Source organism: Pipistrellus hanaki (genome assembly GCF_964339955.1).
Source record: "Pipistrellus hanaki genome assembly, chromosome: 1".
Classification (NCBI taxonomy): Eukaryota; Metazoa; Chordata; class Mammalia; order Chiroptera; family Vespertilionidae; genus Pipistrellus; species Pipistrellus hanaki.
In genome coordinates, this window is record NC_140503.1 from 20,418,692 (window position 1) to 20,436,084 (window position 17,393).

General features: G+C 40.7%; 1 protein-coding gene across 20 annotated transcripts in view; it reads right to left on the bottom strand.

Moving 5' to 3' along the window:
* The window catches only part of TTLL5 (tubulin tyrosine ligase like 5), a 233,887-nt gene that overhangs the window by 60,047 nt on the left and 156,447 nt on the right, over positions 1–17,393 (bottom strand). For all 20 annotated transcript variants that reach the window (XR_014795749.1, XR_014795750.1, XM_084892422.1 and 17 more), the window contains 2 exons: positions 16,652–16,687; positions 15,568–15,763 (listed from right to left, as the gene is read on the bottom strand). Coding sequence is in view for 18 of the 20 variants with exons in the window: in XM_084892422.1 (XP_084748548.1) it covers positions 15,568–15,763; positions 16,652–16,687 (232 nt within the window). In the remaining 2 variants the exon portion in view is untranslated. The remainder of the gene's footprint in view (positions 1–15,567; positions 15,764–16,651; positions 16,688–17,393) is intronic.

Below are 17,393 nucleotides of genomic sequence, written 5' to 3' on the forward strand. Positions count from 1 at the left end.
GAGGGCTCAGGAGCCCTGCTGCTGCTTCAGAGAACAAGTAACCAGAGGAGCAACAAGAGGCTAGGCCCATGGCACTGGCTCCACAACATACTGGCATTCCCCTCCACCAGGTGTCCATGTCCGGGGGCCTGACAATCTGAGAGAGAGGCTCCGATGGAAGAGAGGAGGGAGGTAGAAATGGGCCACCCAAGGCTTCTATTTTCACCACCTCATTTTAATACGTGAGCTTACGTGTGAAGAGTGCTTGCCGGAGGCTTGATCAGTATGGGGGATAAAGAACATTTATTCACTGTGGTGACAACCATATTTTCAAGTTCATCGAGGTGTTTGTTTTTAATATGTTGTTGGATACGCAAAAAAAAAAAATTTGCTGGACATGCATAACCCACAGACACAGACAACAGGGTGGTGAAGGCCTGGGGCAGGGGCAGGCTAGAAGAGGTCATTGAGGGGAAAAAGGGGATATACGTAATACTTTCAACAATAAAAATTTATTTAAAAAAATAGAACAAAATATTCAAACTAAAATCTTGCTGGGCCATCTAAACACAAAGAGTAAATGAAAAGAACAAGATCAAAACAATGAGTATAGTAAACATCTTTGTGTTAAAAAAAGGTACATATATAACAACATATACACAAAGACACAATGTTAATATCTGCATGGAACAATTCTGAAAGATTACCAAAAAACTGGTAACTTCCATGGAGAACTGGTTAACTAGGGGGTTAATGTGGGAGAGAAACTAATTTTTTACTATATACATATTTATCTTTTTGGATTTTGTACCATCTATATGTAGTTATTTATTAAAAAATAAATTACAAAAAATGTCAAAAGGAAGTCGAGTTCTAGTAATATTTAAGCAGGTAACAAATTAACTCTGAGTACAAGTAGAAGTGCTCAAATAAAGCCCAAGTTTCTCCCGGGTGGCAGAGGCTGAAGAAGGAACTGTCTGTTCCACACTATGGCTGCAAAACCAGGTTAGGTCATCGCGAGAGGCAGAGACCCAGGCAAGGGGGAAAGAGCATGGCTTTCCACTCACATGCTGCCGAGGCTCACATGGAGGCTCTGTCACTTATCAACTGGTGACCTTTCCCAGCTACTTAACCTCTCCCAAGCTTCACCCTCCTCATAAGCAATTAGTATTACTTTGTAGGATTGCTGGGGATTAAATAAAGATCACATAAGCAAATCTAGCCTAAGCATTCAATAAAAAGTTCTTGAAATAAAATTAAAGCACCAGATACACACAGCAGACATTCAACTAATGTTCCGTTCCTTTTCGAACCTCAAACGTCCACCAAGGGCAGAATGACATGCAGCCTGCCTCTAGCTGAATGCTTGTGAGAGGCAGCTGGTTAGGTATCTCTCTAGTCTCACGATGATGCTCACTAGCTGTGAAGTAAACTAGTGAAAACGAAAACATATGCTTAGGTTCCCTACATCATATTTGCTCAGTTCTCTTTGGCAGGAATACTCTTCTCCTCTTTTGAAGCTTATAAAAATTTATTTGTATGTCTTATCACATTTAGCACATTCTACCTTGTATTGCAGCCACTTATGTATGTATTTTTTTCTCTGTCTGGACAATACACATTGGAAATGGCTGGATTTCTATCTGATTAATTTTTGTTTCACCCATGGTACCTGGAATGACTTGTGCATAGAAGGTGTTTAAGAAACATATACTCCATAAATAAGACAACAACACAACACTTACATTATAACAATTATTCATTTCTTTTAGCAACAATAAATTCCTGTATAAGAGAATAGGAAAGCTTGTGTTTACATAGAAATGTAATCTTATAATAGGGCCATTCTCTATTACACTGAATAGTGCCTATTGTGTTATTTGTATTCAAGTGACCCCCAGCCCAACATGTAAGTAAGCCCTTCTGCAGATCCCAAACAAAAGTAAACTCACTTTCCCGGATGCGCACTTTGTGGCAGGACCTCAGACACTGAAATCCTGTAATAGTAGGGTCCATCTTTACAGAAACAGCAACATAAAATAAGTTAGGTGAACTTACTGCCTCTTACCTGGGTATCACTTCTTCCTTTCTTTCTAATACCACTGCCCTGGTTTTATTTGGGTAATGTGTGTTCAGCTAAAAATTATGTTCCCTAGTTCCTCCTGTACCTAGAAAAAACAGCTCTGAAATGTAAACAGCTTCCAGGTGCAGCTGTGGGGACAGCCTGTAAGGGAGGTAGTCTGGGTTGGGACACATGTTTTGCCCTTTATTGTTCTTACCCAGTGCGATATCTAGCCAGAGGTGGGCAGGCATCAGGGAAAAGTTTCCTGCTGAGGATTGCAGAGAAAGATAGAGACAGAAGGAACATGGGCTCCTGACAGCAAGCACCATGGAGTTTGGGTGAGCCTATCTCTAGACTTCGGATTATATGGGGATAAAATACATCTCTAACTTGTTTAAGCCATTGGGGGAAGGGAGGAGAGAGGGTTCAGTTACACTGCAGCCAAATGGAATCCTGAGTTGAGAAATAATTCCGAATCTACTAGTCAAGCTTGTTTAAGCCTCAATGCAACATGTATTACTGCAGCTCAGAAAAGCAGACACTTTTCAAATCAAAAGCTTCTAGGTTTTGATTTGTTTGGTGAGCAGACTCTGCTATACTGCATGGAATGAAACGATTACAACTCTATAATACACCAAATTCCAAGAAGTCTGTAATGTAGACAGGTCCCCAGGTGTTTTACCAAGGCCAAGGCTAAATGGGATGAGATTAAATCAACCAAATCTGATAAGAAACCCAGGAAAATACCCAGGCAATGGTAAAAGCAAAGATATAGATGGATATATTTAGACTAGCAGCAGCAATCCGTCTCCCCAGCCCCACAGCCTATGTGAGCCCCAATCCGAGAACTCCAATAACAGGTCACGTGAACTGTTGTGCCCTGAGAGTCGTTCATAAACGGACAGAAAAACTGTATAAAGTTCCCTCTGTACAATTTCTAAGAAATGGGAGGTGCGGGTATACAATATTAGCACTCTGTGCTTGTGGGCTGACAACCCAGGGATGGGGGCTGCACTGTCATCAGTCAATGTCCCGGGAATGTGAGGGCTGTGTAAGCACTGGCCTCCACTCAAGGCCTGGTCAACATATACAAGACTTTTGCTTCTTTATTGAGTGTGGGAAACAGCCATGCTTTAGCAAGGAGACTCAGAGAAAACCACAGTTTGAGGGTTGGCATGGCCCCAGGCTAAAGACTGGAAAGGCCCTCCTTCTCCCACAACAGAAGGGGACTCGTGGGTGGGAAGGAGGAATTTCTGATAGACAGAACGCAGGCTGCAACTTGGAAGGTCACGGGGAAGCAAGATCTGGGCTCTCTTACTAGAAAGATAATACTATTTAGAGATTAAATTCTGGGAGGTTTTTTCCCCCTAAATTCCTTCCAGAAAACACTCCTTTTGGTCTTAGGCTTCTTGGTGATGAATCTGATCTGGATGGTTCTTTGTAGTAAAATAACTCTAAATTAACTTTTTGAAAATGAAGGGGGCTAGGGCAGGCAATGGGTAATCTCTACTTGAATGGGTTAATGTCTCTGTGCCCTTTTTACTCTGATTTCAGAATAGCAAACATTTCTAGGTCTTATCTCTCCACATAAGATTTCATCCTAATTTGGGATAAAGTTCCTGTTACTCAGAATACAAAGCCACTTCTAGCATGTTTCTCCCTGGCAGCTCCAGTGCCGGGATGTGTATCTTTCTGAGCATGTAAGACACTAATCACTCACCTTACGACGACCAGACCCAGAGCTGTTCAAAGAACACATTAGGTCCTTTGTTGCATCCATACGACACTGTAAAAGCTCAGGGCCGAGGTGAGGGTGAGGGTGAGGGCGAGGGTAGCTATTTCTCTTTTGGCAAAATCAAGCTTCCAAAAGGCCTTTGTCTCCCACTGTATGGAGTTCTTGGCTGTCTTCCATTCACAGTGTTTGTCAGTTGGGATAAGACTGGAGGCTGAGCAGAGAAACAGAGTACAATTTCTGGTCCTGCTATAAGGCGCTGGGCGGTGCTGTGTCCCTGAGAGGGCTGGGGCAGAACCCCTCAAAACACTCCTGTTCATACAGAGAAAGACAGAGGCACAAGTACCGGAGGCAGCACTCTGAGCTGTCAGATGTTGAACGTCCTCTGGCACATCTTTCCATTTCTAAGATCAAGAAGCCCCTTTAGCAACTAGGAAAGAAGACTCTTTACCAGTTCAAATGATCGACTCAAGAATGTACACATGGGTGGTCACCAGGACAGAACAATTTAGGAGAAACTGATTAAGCAGCCAAAGAAAGCCACTGTGCTTCAGACAATCCCTAAATCAAGTGTAGGTGCTAACATCTGCGCAGCAATGCAGATCGTTAAAAACAGACATTCAAATACACTCATGAGCCTCAGACCCCTTCATCTACCCAAACTGAAGATACCAACAGTAGTCAGTTGCTTCCTGTAGGTGCCCCAACCAGGGACCAAAGCTGCAACCTAGGTATGTGCTCTGACAGGGAATCGAGAACCTACAACCTTTTCGTTGCACAGGAAGATGTTCCTCTTCTCACATCTTTCTCTAGCAATTGTGAACAAATTAAACTGCATGTATCTTTTGATTGTCTAAGTAAGTAAAGGTAGTAAAAAGGTAACTAATACTTTAGGAGCCTTGAACTTCTAAAACATCTTCAATATTGACTAATTTTTACTTCTGGCACAGGGGTTGAATGATAAGGCCATGTACATTTAAGGTTACAAGTAAAACATGATAGAAAAGATATTTGCACACGTTCACTAAAGCTTTAAACAACAGCTAAGCTGTAGAAGCAATCTCAGTGCCCACTGACAGATGAATGGATGAAGAAAATGTCTATACTTACAACAGAATATTATTCAGCCTTAAAAAAAAAGAAAGAAATCCTGTCATATGCAGCAAGATGAATAAACCTTCAAGACATTGTGCTAAATGAAATAAACCAATCACAAAAGGATAAATACTGCATGATTCCATTTATATGAGGTATCTAAAGTAGTTAGACTCATAGAAACACAAAGTGGAATGGTAGTCGCCAGAGGTTGAGGGGAGAGGGATATAAGAAGTTGTTCATGAGTACAGTGTTTTTGGTCATCCCAGATGACATTATTATAATGACCTATTATAAAATAATGTACATATAGCTATCAATATTGTACACTTGAAAATTGAGAGGGTATCCTTGGCTGGTTTGGCTCAGTGGATAGAGCACTGGCCTGTGGACTTAAGAGTCTTGGGTTCAATTCCTGTCAAGGGCACATGTATGGGACTTGATCCCCCGTAGGAGGCATACATGAGGCAGCCAATCAATAATTATCTCCCATTATTAATGTTTCTATCTCTCTTCCCTCTTCCTTCCTCTCTGAAATCAATAAAAATATACTTTAAAAAATTAAGCGGGTAAATCTATGCTATGGGTTTTTGTTAAAGTGAAACAAAAAATAAGACATAACAATAAGATCAATGAAACTTTATTGAGCTTTTACGTTGGGTCAGCACGGCTCTGAGCGCTTTAACATGTTATCATTTCATCCTCCCCAGCATTTGAGGTGGATCCCATCATCATCTCACACCAACCAAGTAAGGAACCATTGCACAAAAGGTTCCACAATTTGCTCACAATCACAGTTACTACTACACCCAGGGAGGAGTCTGACTTCAGAGACCCACTGCACTACACGGCCTTCCTTATTTATGCTATGCTGACTTCCTTTTACATTAAATCCACTTAAATAAATCCTCCTTCTGAAGCAAATCTAAAGCAAACCTAGTGATATGTCCAATTTTCATCAGATACACGTAGAAAACAGAATTTCACTTTCTTTACTCCAAGAAAAGGTTAAAAAAGTTTGTAAGCAAATCATTACTTAATTTTTTAAAGTATATTTTTACTTATTTCAGAGAAAGAGACAGAACTTCAATGATAAAATAGAATCATTGATCAGCTGGCCTACTGCATGCCCCCTACTTGGGATCGAGCCTGCAGTTCAGGCATGTGCTGACTGGGAATCAAATGGTGACCTTCAGGTTCATGGGTCACATTCAACCAATGAGCAGCAATGGCCAGGCCATCTTACTTATTTAAAAAGTTAAAGAATGTATGTATGTATTTATGTATATAAAAGTAACCTCAAAAGATCAGTGATGGCCCCAATTGGTGAAAAAAGAATTTATAGCCTCATTTTCAATGATCTCTTTAGCTAGCAATTTTAGGGAATTATTTATATACCAGGACACCAGTTCCCCTAATAAAAGGTTTGTGTCTTATATCTCCTGATTATATAAAATGATCTAATTAGACAAGGTAATCTCTAGATTCCCTTACTACTTTAAATTCAGAGTTTATAAAAATCAAACTTGTCTCTGTCTTCAAATGCATAATTTGTTTTATTTGACTTAGAATCTCGCATGGTTGATCTACAGTGTATCTTGCACAGACTTGCTATCATGTTTATTAAGCTTTTCCCGAGCCTGCATCCATCTCAGATGGATGGGCTTCTTTATGTTTAAAGATGAGGTCTTCCCTCACCTCACAAAGCTACTGCAGCGAGTCCCTCATACCCACAAACAGAAATAAACCACAGGTCACAGAGTGAGGGAGGAAACACATTTCTCACCAGGCAGCTGTAGTAAAGCCACATTTTAAGAATATGCAACAAACAAGATCAATCCCAAGCAGCTGATAGGTGAACAATTCTTTTATTATACCCATAACCATGGAGAGTTCTGCATTTTACTTCATAAAACTGATTCTTTCTTTTATATTTGTGTATATGAGTGTATAGCAGCAGCAGCAGCAGCAGCAATAGAATTGGAATGCCTATGTGACTGATGATAAATGTGCAAAACAAGAAGCAAAGGAACAGTCACTCTACAAGGGTACGGTGGGAGTGTGGGAAGGGCTTCGGAAGCCCTCCCGCCTGGGCTGACTGTTCTCTCTGCGATCAGCTAGCTGTGCAGCCTTGCAATAGTTACTCCAACTCCCTGAGCACCAGTTTCCTCACCAGTGGCATGAACATACTACATCTAGCACTTAGGAGACTCCCACTATACGTCCATTTCCCTGCCCTCACTTTCCTCCCACTGAGCTTCTAGGGGACACTACTCTAGGAGCAGCTCAGAAAACAACCTGATGGAAACCAGCGGACTCCCACTACTATTAGTAATTAATCAGCATAATGAACTGAGGTCTGCATTATAATAATGCATTAAGAATTAGATTTAGCCGAAACGGGTTTGGCTCAGGCCTGCGGACTGAAGGGTCCCAGGTTCGATTCCGGTCAAGGACATGTATCTTGGTTGCAGGCACGTCCCCAGTGGGGGGTGTGCAAGAGGCAGCTGATCGATTCTCTCATCGATGTTTCTAACTCTCTATCCCTCTCTCTTCCTCTCTGTAAAAAATCAATAAAATATATATTTTAAAAAAAGAATTAGATTTATATGGTACTGAACAAGCAAAATAACATGAATCATGCAAAGGTGTCATCTGTGGTATTCACATTCATAGGCACCTGCCATATTTCCTGGTAGTCTTCTCAAAGATACCTATCACAGAAATAAAATTAAAATAGTATGACCAGTAAAAATAGCAGGATTGAAAGGCCAAACAATGTGTTATACAGATGACGTTGTAGAATTGCACACTTGAAACCTATATAATTTCATTAACCCATGTAACCCCAATAAATTTAATAAAAAATTTAAAAAGGCCAAAGTGATCACTAGAGAGACAATTCCTGCTATTAGTAACAATCCACATAAGTGCTCACAATCTCCAAAGTTCCAGGAGTCCCTAATCCTGTTACTGAATAAAACAAGCACAAGGGAGGGTAAAGTAAGGGCATTGCTAAGAGTTATAAGCCCAGAAACACCTTCTTAAGACATTTCTTGAAGAATCTGTGTTAACCAGAATAAAGTCTAGGCCTGAGTTCACTGATGTTTAAGTAAATCTTTTCTTTTGAGACAGTACATAGTTAGGGTACCTGACAACAACTTTTTAAATAGAGTTTTATAGGTGTCAATAAGTTCTTGTTGAGTGTATAAACTAAGCTAAAAATTTATATAATAATACATATGGCTACTATTTATTGAATGCCTTAATAGAGTGTCAGGGAGGTGGCATATAGCATGATAGCCAAGAGTTTGGATGCTGAAGGCTGACACACCTGGATTCAAATCCCAGCTCTTCCATTTGTCACTTATGTGACCCTAATAAGGTTACATAAATGATGTTCTGTTTTTTCATCTATAAAAGGGGCTAATAAGAGGACAGGTGTGCCTAGCCAGCATGGCTCAGTGGTTGAGTGTTGACCTATGAACAAGGAGGTCATGGATTCAATGCCTGGTCAGGGCACATGGCCAAGTTTCTGTCGATCCCTAGTGTGGGATGTGCAGGAGGCAGCCGATCAATGACTCTCTCTCATCATTGATGTTTCTATCTCTCTCTCCCTCCCTCTCTGAAATCAATAAAAAAATTATTTTTTAAAAAGAGGGCAGTTGTGAGGATTCAATACAAATATAACTTCTAGTTCAGTGCTTCATACATTGTAGTGTCCCGAGGATTATAATCCTCATGATAACTCACAGGTATATTATCATCTCCGTATCAGAGATAAGCAAATTGAGATTTCAAGATGTTTGAATAACCTGTCCAGGTCACAGGCTGGGCAGGGATAAGATTTAAACTGAGGATTATCTGGCTCCAAAGCTTGTTCAGCCTGCCTATTTCAAACAACTGGATGTAGTTTTACATGTATTATCTCACATGTTTTCAATGTGTTTGTATGAGGTAAGACAAAGAAAAGAGTTTGATTTGACAAAATCTACTAACTCAAATGGTTCTAAGAAAATTCATCATCATTACCATCATTATCATCTAGAAACTAAGTGTTACAAGAGTTCCTGATAAAGGTCAGAAGGAAAACCAAAACAGAACAAAAAACCCAACCCAAACCAAACAAAACCAAAAAAACAAAGCAGCAGTAGGTTATGACATTTAAGTCAACCTGCCCCGGGAATCTAAGCACACAGGCCTCAGTTCTCTCCCTTGCGTACAAACCCCCAGCGCAGCCCCCTCACAAGTACTGTTAGCAACACGCAGAGACTCCCCTGCGCAGTGAGGCTGTTTGCTTGCTCTCTTTGTGCCATGCTGAGGAGCTAGCGTGTTATTGCTGGCTGCCTGGAAAAGCCGGTGCCTGCTGAATTTCTCTCTTTCCCCTCCCCCACAACACAAACACACAGCAGCTGAAGACTTGGAGACACGGTATTCATTCCACCAGGGGGGCAGAATTTTTCTAGACACATGCAATGAACTTTTAGGAGCAGAATAACAAGACTTGGCTGGGTTTATATGGGAATCCTTTCCACACCTGTGAGGTTGTGCATACATGTGCATGTGTGTGTGTGCACGTACACACACACACACACACACACACACACACACACACACACACTCCCCATTAGCAAAAAGCTGATTATATATGACCCTTAAGATGTTACTAGCACACGGAAGGAGCCCTAGATGAGAACACTGAGCTTTCTGCCCCCCTGCTAATCTGAAAAAATTGGGATGGTGGGAAGCGGGAAGGTAAAGAACAGATGGAGTGGAAATATGAGAATTTAGGATGCAGTTTTCTCCTGCCTTGAATTATTTCACTATGTTGAAAAGTAAGTCTACTAAAAATTGAAGGGCTTCAGGAACCAGTAAAAAATTAAAATCCCCCTCTCCAACTTGGTCGTTAAAAGAAATTTCAGCAATTCTGCCTTGGCCATCAAAATGTCCTTAATTTTTCTGTTTTGGGGCTTTTTTTTTTTCCTCTTCAGTCTGGATGAGGCTGAGAAGAGTGGGAGGGAAGGAGAGGGGGCTGGGAGCAGAAGTTTAACAAAGGATCACTTTAACAGAAACTACTGAGTAATAGCTCTGTCCTGGGCCAAGAATAACATCAGCTCAATGTCGGCAATTAGAATCAGGTCAGTCGGGCCTCACAGCCTGTGAAGCCCTCCTCACAGACCCCAGCATGGAGGGCTACTCATGCTGATGTCACCAAGTCAACCGTTGCTGAAGAAAGTCCCACGACTCAGCTGAAAGAAAAGTTTTTAACTTTTTCCTTCAGGGGCAGGAAGCCAGTCTGAGAAGGAAGTGAGAAACAGAGGGAAATTAGAGAGGAGACACACACAGGGACACATCAGCACGTAGCAGTCATTTTCTCATCCCTAGACTATCAAGATCCTGCCATTTCCCCAACCATCCTGACACTCATTTTAAATGAATTAGTATATGTGAAGCACCGGAATAGTGGCTGGACCTCGGTAAGTGCTTATTAAGTGTTGTATGATTATTAAAACACAGGGGAATAATGTGTCCCATTGCTTATCTCTTATCCACTAAAAACTTGAATGCTGGGAGCAATGGTTGCTGAGCACAATGTACCTGATAAGAAGAGTGAGCAAGAAGGTTTTCAAGATTGGAGTGAGAAGATAGAACAAAGTTCCTATAAAAAATGATTGCTGAAAATTTTATAAGGGCAACATTAAAATTTAACATATTCAATCTCCCTTCCAAAGGACAGAAAACAAATAACAAAGGGGAACATTTGTAATCTCTTTTCCTCTAATCCAATGTTTCTCAACGTGAGATACCCAGAAAAGCAGCTTTACTATCACCTGGAAACTTAGAAATGAAAATAAGTGAGCCCCATCCCAAATCTACTGAATCATAAATGGGGTTGTGGAAGCAATTGGTAAACACAATAGGCCCTCCAATTTTGTGGCTCAAAACCAGGGGTCTACAAACTAGGACTTGCAGGCCAAATCCAGCTTGTTGCCTGTTTGGTAAATAAAGTTTTATTGGAAAACAGCCACAATCATTCATTTACATATCATCTATGGCTGTCTTCATTCTCCCATGACTAAGTTGAGTAGTTGCCACAGAGACCCTATCTACAGCCTGAAAGGTCTAAAATACTTACTATATAACCATTTACAGAATAAGTTTGCTGAACTCTGTTCTGATTTGGAACAATGTCTTGAAAAAACAAAACAAAACAAAAAACCCAAACACCAAAACTGCTGGTTTTACCCATCAACGTGCAAAACCTCATAGTTTCCATTTTATCATGGTCTCTATCAAAAGGACTGAATCCCGCCAATGTCTGTACCTCTGTCCCTGAAAACCTTTGCCAATGGCACTGGGTGACTTTCCTCTCCCACACCCATGTTATAGGACCAGTTTTTAGCAGGAGTAGATTCAGTGAACAAACATTTCTAGATTTATGAGTAAAGTGCTCAACAGATATGGAGATCAAAACCAACTCCACAAGAATGTTTTGAGATGCCCATTTCCAAACTCATATCCTGAATCAGAGTGGGCCTTCTTGAAATGAATACCTTCAGTAAACTGACTACCTATCTGCAGAAAAGGATGGAGAACTTTCTCTGCAAGTAATGCAAGAAAGGCTGCAAGATCTTCCCAAAACATTTTTTAGGAGATCAGTATGAAAAGCACTGTCATGTACATAATTAATATATGGTAACATGATATACACTCTAATATATAATAAATGTAATAAATACAATATAATAAAATATAATGAATATAATATTAGAGGCCCAGTGCACAAAATTTGTGCACTGGGTGGGGGTCCCTCAGCCTGGTCTGTGCCCTTTGGCAGTCTGGCAGCCCTCAGGGGATGTTGGACTGACAGCTTAGGCCCGCTCCCCCTGGGGAGCGGGCTTAAGCCAGCAGTTGGGACATTCTTAGTGCTGCCACAGAGGTGGGAGAGGCTCCAGCCACTGCCACTGCACTTGCCAGCCATGAGCCCAACTTCTGGCGGCTGAACAGCGCTCCCCTGTGGGAGTGCACTGACCACCAAGGGGCAGCTCCTGTGTTGAGCACCTGCCCCCCTGGTGGTCAGTGTGCGTCATAGTGACTGGTCATTCTGCCGTTTGGTCGATTTGGATATTAGCCTTTTATTATATAGGACTAGAGGCCCGGTGCACAAAATTTGTGCTCAGTGTGTGTGTCCCTCAGCCCAGCCTGCACTGTCTCCAAGTCTCCAATCTGGGACCCCTTGAGGGATGCCTGACTGCCCATTTAGGCCTGATCCCACCTAAATGGGCAGTCGGATATCCGTCTCACTATCCAGGACTACTGGCTCCCAACTGCTCACCTGCCTGATTGCTCCTAACAGCTTCTGCCTGCCAGCCTGATCACCCCTAATTGCCCTTCCCTGCAGGCCTGATTGCCCCCAACTGCCTTCCCTTGCAGGCCTGGTCCCTCTCAACTTCCCCCTCCCCTGCTGGCCTGGTTGCTCACAATTGCCCTCCCCTGCTGGTCATCTTGTGTCCACATGGGGGGGGGTCATCATTGACCACATGGGAGCGGCCATCTTGTGTGTTGGAATGATGGTCAATTTGCATATTATCCTTTTATTAGATAGGATAATATAACAAATATAAAGAATCCTTTAATGTCATGTTCTATTAACAGGTCTATCTTGTGAATGAATGATAGGTAAATCAGATTTCAAGTCTATCCGCTGCTCTGAAACCAAATTGTTATATCAATGACTACCTACACTCAAGTAAAATAAATCCAAAGCATAAGAAGTTTATCAGAGAAACCATCTCTATTCTAAAGCATAATCCAAGGACAGAAATGCAGGACATATTGAGAATGCAAGCCATCTTCAATCAACAATTTAGTGGTAATTCTAACAGTCAAATCTAGCACTTTCATAAGGTGAGCTGAAAACAGAGGCTTAAAATCTCATAGGGTCTGTTCCTTTTGTAAAGCAATTCTTGTCCTCTGAAATAAAGTGCTCTAAGTTACTAAATATCCTTAATGTTAGAACATTTATTATCTTATTTGCTATTTTATTAGTTATAAACTCTTCAAGCTAATCAAATTTAGTCTCTTTAGCTCCCTCACAGCCCCAGTACTTTACTCTTCTTTGTTTTTATCTAAATAAAACTATGGGTTAGAAGAACTGGGGAAGAAAGAAAATGATGGTATAAACATATATAAAACTGTGATGAATGATCTTCTGTTCCCTCTCCAGGAGACACGAGCTAACTCCCTTCTTGGGAGTTCTGAGTCCTCCCTAAGATAGATATTCTGACAGATTCAAAAAAACATATTTTCCATATACTTCATAGTTCAGTGAAACTCAAGTAGTATAATCCTCAGTGAGAAAAAAAAAATCCACACAAGAATGGTAATACTCTGAATTTTCAAAGGAATGTGAGTTGCTGGAAGCTAATCAAAAGAATGAGGATTTATAAATGAAGCAGTTTCTAAAAGTGAACATTAGCAAAACTGTCTCCTTCTTTAAAACTTCAGTGCCCTGCAAGCACCTCCTTGTGTTTTTTTTTAAATCACCCACCATTTCAAGGTATGGAAGCATTAAAAATTACAAGAGACCAACTGTCTGGATATGTCAGGCTGTGGATTATAAGATTATGTTCAGATATGAGGAATAAGGCTACATATGACACCTCCACTATCTAGTATCCGATTCAGTTGGTATTCTCAAGTACTTTGAATGATGTTGGCTTTAGAAGTTTAAGGAGTTTTTAAAAAATTTAAACATTAAAAAATATCAAAGACACACATTTATATCTATAATTGTGAGAATGCAAACTGGCTTAAATGGATTCTCTATTCCTTAGATTTTCTAGAAAAGAGTATTTTTACCAGACAAAGGGCAGTGTAGTGATCAAAATGAGATGCTACATTACATATTTTCCAGATGAAAAGTATGGATATTTCTCTAGAAAAATGACCTAATGAACTACTTCAAAATGTCTGCACTTAGAATTTCTCAATTATAATGAATTAATCCTATATAATAAAAGCCTAATATGCTAAATATCTGGTATTCTAGTTGGCCGTTCAACCAATCAAAGTGTAATACGCTATGATATGCTAAGGTTGCTCAACTGCTCACTATGACATGCACTGACCACCAGGGGGCAGACGCTCCAACCGGTAAGTTAGCTTGCTGCTGGGGTCCGGCTGATTGGGACTAAGCAAGATGGGCCAGACACTCCCTGGAGCCCTCCCAAGATCATTCCCTAGCTGGCCAACCTCCCACATCCCTCCCTGGCCCCAATCGTGTACCCGTGGGGTCCCCTGGAGAGCTGGTTTCGGCCCTATCCCACAGGCTAGCCCAGGGACTCCACTGGTGCACGAATTTGTACACTGGGCCTCTAATAATAATATACAGAATACACTAAAACAGATAAAGGTAATCAAGTGCTCAATGATACTGCAATAAGAAAAAATGTTTGGCCGAAACCAGTTTGGCTCAGTGGTAGAGCATCGTCTGCAAACTGAAAAGTCCCAGGTTCGATTGGGTCAAGGGCATGTACCTGAGTTGCGGGCACATCCCCAGTAGGGGGTGTGCAAGAGGCAGCTGGTCGATGTTTCTCTCTCATCAACGTTTCTAGCTCTCTATCTCTCTCCCTTCCTCTCTGTAAAAAATCAATAAAAAATATTTTAAAAAAAAGAAAAGAAAATATGTTTGAACTGGGATAGTAGTTGAAAAGGTAAGTAATGATAGAGAGCACAATGACAATTATTTTATTTAGAAGAAAAACTTTGGTAAACATTGCCTTAGCCATATTTTAATTTTGCACAAACTAATGAACACTACATTTTTATAAAAAGAGCAAAAGCTGATAGAAGACATTTCTTCAAAAAACCAAATATCAGGGAAGCTCATAGCATCAATACTGATTCAGCCCAATAGAACACGTGGGACATGGTAACTGAGTCTAATGATAATCCTGAATCATAAAGAAACATTTAACTCTTTATAGCCTGTCTTTTCTGTGAAGCCATCCTTTCTCTGTAATGGGGGCCATTCTGATACACAAGTATAAAATACTCAGATAGCTCCCTCACACATATATTCAAAAAGAGTTTCTGTCACATTATAGATAGTGAGTAGGGACTCAATATTTCACTAGAGCATAGCTCCATGACAGCAAGATTTTTTAGTTCATTTTATATTTTTATTTACACTGTTTTGAGTACAAACTATCAAACCAGAAGACCAACAACTTAAGTTATGACCATTTCATGCAAGAACTTCAAAGTGATTTAGTCCTTGAAAATTTTGATAGGTTAGGAAGGATTAACATGTACTTATTGGGCCAAGTTTATGAAAACAGAGTACACTTAGAAAAAGATTAATAAAAATGCTAACTTCTAGGTATCTGAGAATTAGACCCTTTTGGGAAGTTACTAAACTAAGATCATATAATAGGAAGAGTAACTACTACACTAGAGACTTTGTGGGGAAACATTCAAATGAAAGAAAGAATGTCAAGACTGGTTCGGCATCACTTTACAGCAAAGCCAAGGCTCTGGCTTCAGAACATTTCTTCCCTGAGAGCAGAATTCCCCAGGAGCCATCCGAGCCATGGTGGTGTTTGTAAACTGTATTCCTACATTTTCCCATTGACCTTATTACTGTTATTTTTACCAATAGAAGGAAGACATTAGCACGTGGAAAATCTTGAATTACCTGGTGCCGGGCTCGACTCTGGTCCAGAAGCTGCCGGGACTGAAGTTTCTGTTGTTCAAGTTGCTGCAGGGCAAAATGGAGTTGGTAACTGCCAGCTGTGGGGTGATACTTGTGCTGGGGGACTACCCCGGTAGCCTTGCTATACGCGTTGTTTTCTACCTCTCCCTCCCAGGCAAAGCCACCTGTCTGGAGGCCCCTAAAGGGAAAAGAAAGCAGATTTCTTAGGGTGGTTGGGTGAACAAACTTAAGAGAAGAAATATCTCAGGTATTTTTCCTTTATAGAACTAAACACAGTTTGAATTACAAATCTATTTGTGTGATAAATGATCTGAATCACCCACTAAAATGTAGCTCCATGAACATAAAGACAGGTCTTACTCTGCTCTCCTTTCTATTCATTGTTTTTTAAAAATAATTTTTTCACTGATTTCAGAGAGGGAGGGAGGGAGGGAGGGAGGGAGGGAGCGAGGGAGCGAGGGAGGGAGGGAGGGAGGGAGGGGAGAGAGAGAGAGAGAGAGAGAGAGAGAGAGAGAGAGAGAGAGAGGGAGGAAGAGAGAGAAACATCAATGATGAGAGAGAATCTTTGATCAGCTGCCTTCTGCACACCCCGCACAGGAGATCAAGCCTGCAACTTGGACAATGTGCCCTGACTGGAAATTGAACCGTGACTTCCTGGTTCATAGGTCATCGTTCAACCACTGAACCATGCTGGCTGGGCTATCTGTAGCTCTTATAAGGCTTTGGCACATGGCCAATGCTCAATAAACATCTGTTGAATGTTAATTAATTAAAATAGTAATTTCACCTCCTGGTGACTGCCACAAGGTCCCCTAAGAGGAGCCCAGAGAGTCTCGAACGCAGGCTAGTAGGTTAAAGTAGGAATGGAAGCACAATCATCTTTTCTAACATCAACTTTAAAAGTATAAGGGTGAATTATACAGAATTCTTGTTTTTGCTTTTGTTTTTTTAAACCATCCAATTTAGACCTATCTAAATCTTTTAAACAAGTGTTCACATATATTTGGGCTTATATTCTCATCATAGGATGTGTGAAAAGATATATTTGTCATTATTTTAAACTTACCTCACAGCGTCTTCCTCATCCAAGTTGACACGTAGCCTGAAAAGAGGAGAAAGGTAAAGGGCCTGTGGCCTTTTGGACTGTTTAGTAGCCATGCTATGCATTTGTTAAACACTATCTCCCTTGTCCAAATTCTAAAATTTAGATTCTGGTGCCTCATCTGTGTACACCTGAGTCAAAGTCTTCACAACTATAGGTTCCTACATATCTCTAATCTCTTCCAGGTAGAAAATCCCCATTTATACCATATAATACCCATGAGGATGACTATTATTTAAAACAAAACAAATGGAAAATAAAAAGTGCTGGAAAGCATGTGGAGAAAGTGGAACTCTCATGTATAGCTGGTGGGAATGTAAAATGGTATGACTGCTGTGGAAGCACTCTGGTGGCTCCTCAAGAGGCTTAAAACAAAAATTCCATATGACCCAGCAAGTCCATTCCCAAGCATATATCCAAAATAATTGAAAGTAGGGACTCAGATACTTGTACAGAGCAGAATTATTCATAATAGCCAAAAGGTGAAATCAACCCAGCTGCCCATTAGCAGATGAATGGATACACAAAACGTGATATCTATCTATCTATCTATCTATCTATCTATCTATCTATCTATCTATCTATCTATCCATCCATCCACACACACACACATACACACACAAAATGGAATATTATTCAGCCTTAAAAGGGAAGGAATTTCTGACACATGCTACAAGGATGAACTGAAGACATGCTAAGTGAAATA